Source organism: Belonocnema kinseyi, chromosome 3 (genome assembly GCF_010883055.1).
Source record: "Belonocnema kinseyi isolate 2016_QV_RU_SX_M_011 chromosome 3, B_treatae_v1, whole genome shotgun sequence".
NCBI classification, from domain to species: Eukaryota; Metazoa; Arthropoda; class Insecta; order Hymenoptera; family Cynipidae; genus Belonocnema; species Belonocnema kinseyi.
The window spans coordinates 76,574,434-76,580,784 of record NC_046659.1 but is presented as its reverse complement, the minus strand read 5'-3'; the positions used below and the strand labels follow the sequence as shown (position 1 = coordinate 76,580,784).

Below are 6,351 nucleotides of genomic sequence, written 5' to 3'. Positions count from 1 at the left end.
GAAATTAATTGTTCTGGAAAAATTTAGATTTTTAATTCGATGATTATGAAATTATCTAACTAAAGAAGTAACACAAACCATAGTTAAAGCCTTGGCAGAGATTGTGCTGGAGAAATGAAAATATTTTAAATTATTTTCATTTATACTGGTTATTATATGGGTAATTCTCTACTAACAGGGCACTTTGGTGTCCATGGATCAAATTATTGAAATTACTGTTTGTATTATTGTAAATCTTGGTGAAGGTCTTTATTTTAGTACCGCATAACGCCAGAGGTAAATTTTTGCCTCACGTAGGAAATAAATAATGAAGTACCATAACATTTATTTTTTTAAATCCTAAAGTAAAATATTAAAATAAAATATTTTTCAGGTTAAGACGATACATAAACAGCCGTCCTTTGACAATTAGGGATATATTTTTGGGTCCTGCTTGGATTTCCGAATTAAGAAAAAGTATCTCACTACGTGTACTCTAAGATTATGTGTAAACATGATAAAATTTCTTCATTGATAAAAAAACAACGGCCAACCGGCAGAAACTGATTTGCCAAACAATTTTTGTAATGTTTTCCAACATCGTAACATCTATTGATGTGGCCGTTGTTTCATGTTGTGACGTCAGCTGACCAGATGACTTCCTAAACTAATACAAAAATAAAGTCCTATTACGACTTGTTAGGATCCTGAATTTCGTTTGACAGATTTATGTAAGCTTTATACCAGTGTGTTCACACCACGCGCTTGCGAGTTGAAATCAAATCCCGTTGTTTATTTATATGTACCTAATTTCGTTAAAACCATAAACTTTTATCAATAATTTAACATTAACCCAAGACGACTCTCTCAGTCCCAGTTCTGCCCCGCTCTCCCAACCCTTTCTTATTAACTGAAGTTTGGTGGGATGGACGTTATAACTACGGTCTCCATCATATGACGAATCGCTACTTAATTTGGACCTGATTTCGACTCAGAAAATAAGCTTATTGCATAAAGGTGGTAGTTGCGCGTATAACCAGAACAATGAATAATACAAACTATAAAATAGCCTCGGAAAGGACTGAAACTTTAATTGACAAAGGGCATGCACACAGTAAATCTAAAGGTTATGTTTCAGGTGACGAATGGAGACTGGGTGTTTGGAATGCTAGGGGTTAAATAATCTCAAGGTAAAAGAATTGCGAGAAACTATGGACGTGAGGAAACTAGATATTTTATGTGTACCTGAAACAAAGAAAAAGGGATGCGAAAGTAAAGACATAGAAAATCTAGAGAAGTAAAAGACACCTTCTGAAACACTTTAAATGACACAATTAATATTTTGCGAAAATGGGGAAAGAATAATTCTGGTAAGAGACATGAACGGATAGGCGAGCATCCAAAATCAGGATCAGAAAGAGTACTAGGTAATTTCGGGGATCCAAGAACAAACTATAACGAAGATAAATTAGTTCTTTTATGCTTAGAAAGGGGTCTGTTTATTACAAATGTTTGGGTTAGGGATAAAATGATCCACATGTACACCTGGTCTAAAGGAAATAGCCACAGTATAATTGACTTTGTTGTTGTAGATGATAGACTAAGAGAGGTAGTCAAAGATACAAGGGTCATGAGGGGTTCTGAATGCAACATTGATCATTACCTTCTGATCTCCAAAATTAAGTTAGGTTGGGAATGAAAAAAAAGAGAACAAAGAAAACAAAACGAACGCGAACAAAAATTGAAAACCTACAGAAACCAGATGTGCGAATAGATTTCCTAAATAAGATAATTGAGAGTATAGATAAGACAACCTGTGAGCCGCTTATAAACAACAAAGATATAGAGGACGCATGGACTAAGTTCCGGGATATTATTGTTAGGTGTGCGGTCGAAGTGTGTGGTACCGCGGTTGTAGGAAGAATGTCTGGTTATGAGTGGTGGAATGATGAAATTCAGGATGCCCAAAATTCAAAGAAAGAAGCGTTAATGAAAACTTTGAACATCGCAGGTCTTAGCGATGAGGAAAGATATAGACGTATAAATGATTACAGACACAAAAAGAGAATACTCAAACGATTAATTAAGGAAAATAAAGATAAAATTAGAGCAGAAGAAGAGAAGAAAATACAAAAAGACGGGATACTAGAAGCTTCTAGACACTATTTTAGGGGGCGATTTAAAGATGAAGCTATAGGACACCACAACTGCGGTGTAGAACACGATGCGTTAGAAAACTCAATTGAGAAAGTATGTGCCACTGAGGTTAGGGATATAATTAAGAACTTGAAAAAGGTTAAGACTGCCGGGGTAGACAGTATTAACGCTAAAATGCTTAAACACGGTGGCGAGTACACACCACATAGACTGTGTGAATTGATAAATTTATCTTTTGAATTGGGAGACGTCCTAGACGATTGGAAAGAAGCGATTATCGTACCAATATACAAAAAAAAGGGAGATAAAAGAGACTGCAATAATTACAGAGGGATTAACTTATCAAGTACCGTGAGTAAAATACACTCAAAAATACTTATTCGTGGGGTAATAAAAATAACAGAAGGAAATATTTGGGAAGTCCAAAGTGAGTTTATGCCAGGAAGGTCATGTACGAATAAAATATTTAGCTTGAGGCAAATTATAGAAAAAAGTTTGAGAGTAGGAAAAAAGTTTTCTGTGCATTTGTTAACCTAGAAAAAGCTTTTAATAAGGTGGATAGAAGTAAACTCTGGGAAGTCCTGAAAGATTATGGAGTCAATGGATGGCTCCTACAAGATATAAAAACAATATACACGGATAGCAAAGCGAATGTGAGGGTAAACGGGAATGTGAGTGACTGTTTTGATATTATTTAAGGAGTTAGATAAGAATGTGTAATGTCTTCATAATTATTTAGGTTATTTATCCACAAGTGTTTAAGAATGGCTCTTTTTGACGACGAAGTTGTAGATCTCGAAACAGTAAGTTTACGTGGGTTAGCGTTTGCAGATGATAAGGTTGTTACGGCAGAGTCAATTGAAAGACTTGTAACAAATGTTGAATAAACTGATTTATTAGTTTCAGCACAATTAAATCGCCACTTATTTTTGTCAATAGTAGCTACTTTTAATGTTGGAAATAATAGCTATCAATAATACCTGTCACACACATGAATACAGTGCGCCAAGCCTGAAAAAATCACGCTCACTACCTGAGGGGCAACGCGAAATTTTTAAAGATGGCTGTTGAAGACCACAAGTTCGTTAGAGAGACACAAAACCGGCCAAAATTTTGATATAAAATGACAAAATCAGGAACAAAAACTTATTCCATCAGGTTGTCATAGCACAAAACAAGCGCGATAATAAACATAGAAAAAATCTAACACTGGAGACTCTGGGTCAAATCAAGAAATTCATGCGTAGCACGAGAGATACGTATTGTTTCCATCGGTTGTTTTTTTTTATTTATTAAGGAATGATATTATTAAATTATTGATATATTAATATTATTAAATTAGTTACAAGAAAGGTGGGAAATAAGTTCGAAGCAAAAGGCGCCAAAAGCTTTGATTTGTAGCGTGAATACTTTTTTAAGTTCTTCTTCTAATGATAATGAACCTGATGTTTGATAAAAAAAATAATTTTGAAGAAGTATTTGGTCAATTATATTTTTTTCGAAAGTTCGCTCTGCGTGGAGAATAATCAATATGATTGTTTTTTGAGGCCTTCACCAGCTTCTCGATATTTAATTTGTAATGCAGATGAATCAGCATAATTATCTTGCTGATGGAAGGATTCTACTTTATCGCAAAAATTTTTTTTTCGTTTTGCGAATTAATTAAAAATTGCCAGATAGTAAGTTCTACAAAATTTACTGCGGGCTTCATTTATACCAAAAACATTCTTATTATATGTAGTGACAGCCAACAATTGAGCTAACGCTAATAGCTAATCACGATGAAAATGTTTGGACTCGTATTTTCTGAGCTTTAGTGAAAATTTGTATTTTTCTAAAAGTTTTTTGTAAATTAAGATCACTTATTTTATATAATTCATTAATTTATGAAATTAAACATCAAGAAATTGGTAAAGGCCAAAAAATCTATCATATTATCAGAAAGAATTTCGGTTTGAAATATTGTTTAGAGTTTAAAATAAGATTTCTGCCCAATTATTTGTTTATTCTATCTCATAGTATATATTATGCAATCGAGTAAATTGTATCTCAAAGTAAAGTATATCAATATATGCCTAAAACAAAGATTCAACAAAAAACTAGTACTTTATTGATTAAAGGTTATCTTTCTCGAGGCTTCTATTAGAGATTAATAAATTGCAGCAATGAAACAAGTATATAATAATTTTTACTTACCGTGGCTAGATTAATTTCAAATTTGAGAGATTCCTTCATTTCAGTTTTAGCTTTTTCTCTGTTTGCGCCAAAAAGAACAGCTATGTCAACCATGTAATCAAGGTAGACAGTGACCATCCTGTGACTCAGCCCCTTTACTAAAAATTCGCGACTAATGGAGAATGCTGGTTGGTCGATCTGCAAAAATTCTCTTTTTTTATAGAAAGTATGTTAAATTATAATCTTAATTTATCACTTTTCACTTTAGGGATAATTACGCACATTAATAACACGTTTCTTGCTGTTTAAAGGGTCAGTTATAATTTGAAAATTAAAGAAGTAACTTGCTCCATATCCCAATTTCATCATAGTATAGGTAGACTGTTTCCATTCAAATTTTCTCTCATTCCACGTGTTTTCCAGGACAGGCCAACCGCCGAATTTTTTTAAATCATCTAATGCTCCACGAAGACCATTTTTTTCAATCACAGCTATAGAAAAAGAAAAAGTATAAATTTCTCTTGTACAATTTTTTTATCATGATGAAGTTCAGAGTTTATAATATACTCACCTGTGTTCGTGCAAGATTTGTAATAGTTTTTTACGAGTGTAATCCATCTTGGTTCATTGGGTTGAGTTTTCTCTTCAAGACTAACTTTCACTTGCTCCAAAATTTTGTTATTAATTATATCGTATCTGTCAACCCGACGCTGGCCTTTCGGAATGGTTGTGTTTCTCAAAAAATTACCACATACAAATTTGTTAAAGTCATCGCACGGTGCTACCTTGGGGTCCATATAATCCTTAATTATGGAAGCTGCAAAATAAAATATCAATTATAAGCCCAAATTATAGAGAATAATCATTACAATCCTAATTGATAAATCTTTATCATACAGCTTAAAATAATAAAATCTGCCAATTATTTAAATGTGTTGTCCACCTTTTCAAAATACATACAACTCCCGATATAAGAACGGTTCCTGATATGGCTTGCAGTGGCCTTGATCTCAAATCAGGGGAATTCAAACATCAACAGTCAGCACCACCTCTCTTTTGGTCCTGCGGCTTTCGCATGAAAAAATTCCGAGAAAATACGTTCTAAAAATATCGTAAACTGAGGGATCTTATACTGGGAGTTGAGTGCATTTTGTTGCCGTCATGTACGGAAACGCAATGGATTACAATTACCAAATGTTATGAAGTACATCACATGATTCATTGTTCGATCAGTAAAAAAATTAGTTTGCACGTAAAAATTCGAAAGATATGAGCAACCAATACAATTAAAATTTAAAGAGCATTGATGAGAAAGCTGGAGGAATTAAAAAGCTAAGAGAGCATTTAGAGATACAAGTAGACGAGCAAAGAAACACATCGGCTACTTGTTAATTATATTGAGCACTATTAAGTTTCTGTAACAAAATACGTTGCTTTTATTTTAAAATCAGATCTTCATTTTTCTCATAGTTTGAAGAAGTGCGCAGAACATAATTTTGGACATTTTTCTTCCATTCTCATATTTACAAGAATTCAATCAGAAATAAAATGTGCTTATCCAATCTAATGTAAATTAATCTAGTGTATGTTTAATTGTTTTAATTTACTTAAAATTCCATTAGTTCATAAAGAATCCCACAAAAAAATATTATAAAATTTCTACCAAACCTTTTATGTAGCATTTTCTACAAGAGTAAGTAAGAGTAAAGAGTAAGTATCGGAATTGCAGGATGGTCTAGGGATTTTGATGAAACTTTGATAAAAGTTAATGTGGCATGATTGAAGTTAATGGTTTAAATGGTTCTCCAAAATTGTAAAATTCAAGGAGTAACAGAATATGGAATTTGAGAACCGACTTTTTTGAAAGCATCATATCTCCCAAGCGACTTCTTGAATTTTACTGATTTTTCTGGAATAGTTTATAATTTATAGGCCTTTTATATGCAATTAGAGACAAATCAGAAAGGGGAGCGACAAATCAAAAGAAACAAAGCATTTGATGCAATTTTTCGATCCAAAGTGAACCTTTAATTTTTTAGA

The 6,351-nt window shown here is 33.0% G+C and overlaps 1 protein-coding gene across 1 annotated transcript in view; it reads right to left on the bottom strand.

Annotated features, from left to right (window-relative positions):
* LOC117169884 (neprilysin-2-like) overlaps positions 1-6,351 on the bottom strand; it is a 70,364-nt gene that overhangs the window by 7,938 nt on the left and 56,075 nt on the right. The window contains exons 2-4 of the mRNA XM_033356393.1: positions 4,883-5,128; positions 4,594-4,802; positions 4,333-4,509 (exon numbers count right to left, since the gene is read on the bottom strand). Coding sequence (XP_033212284.1) covers positions 4,333-4,509; positions 4,594-4,802; positions 4,883-5,128 — 632 coding nt within the window. The remainder of the gene's footprint in view (positions 1-4,332; positions 4,510-4,593; positions 4,803-4,882; positions 5,129-6,351) is intronic.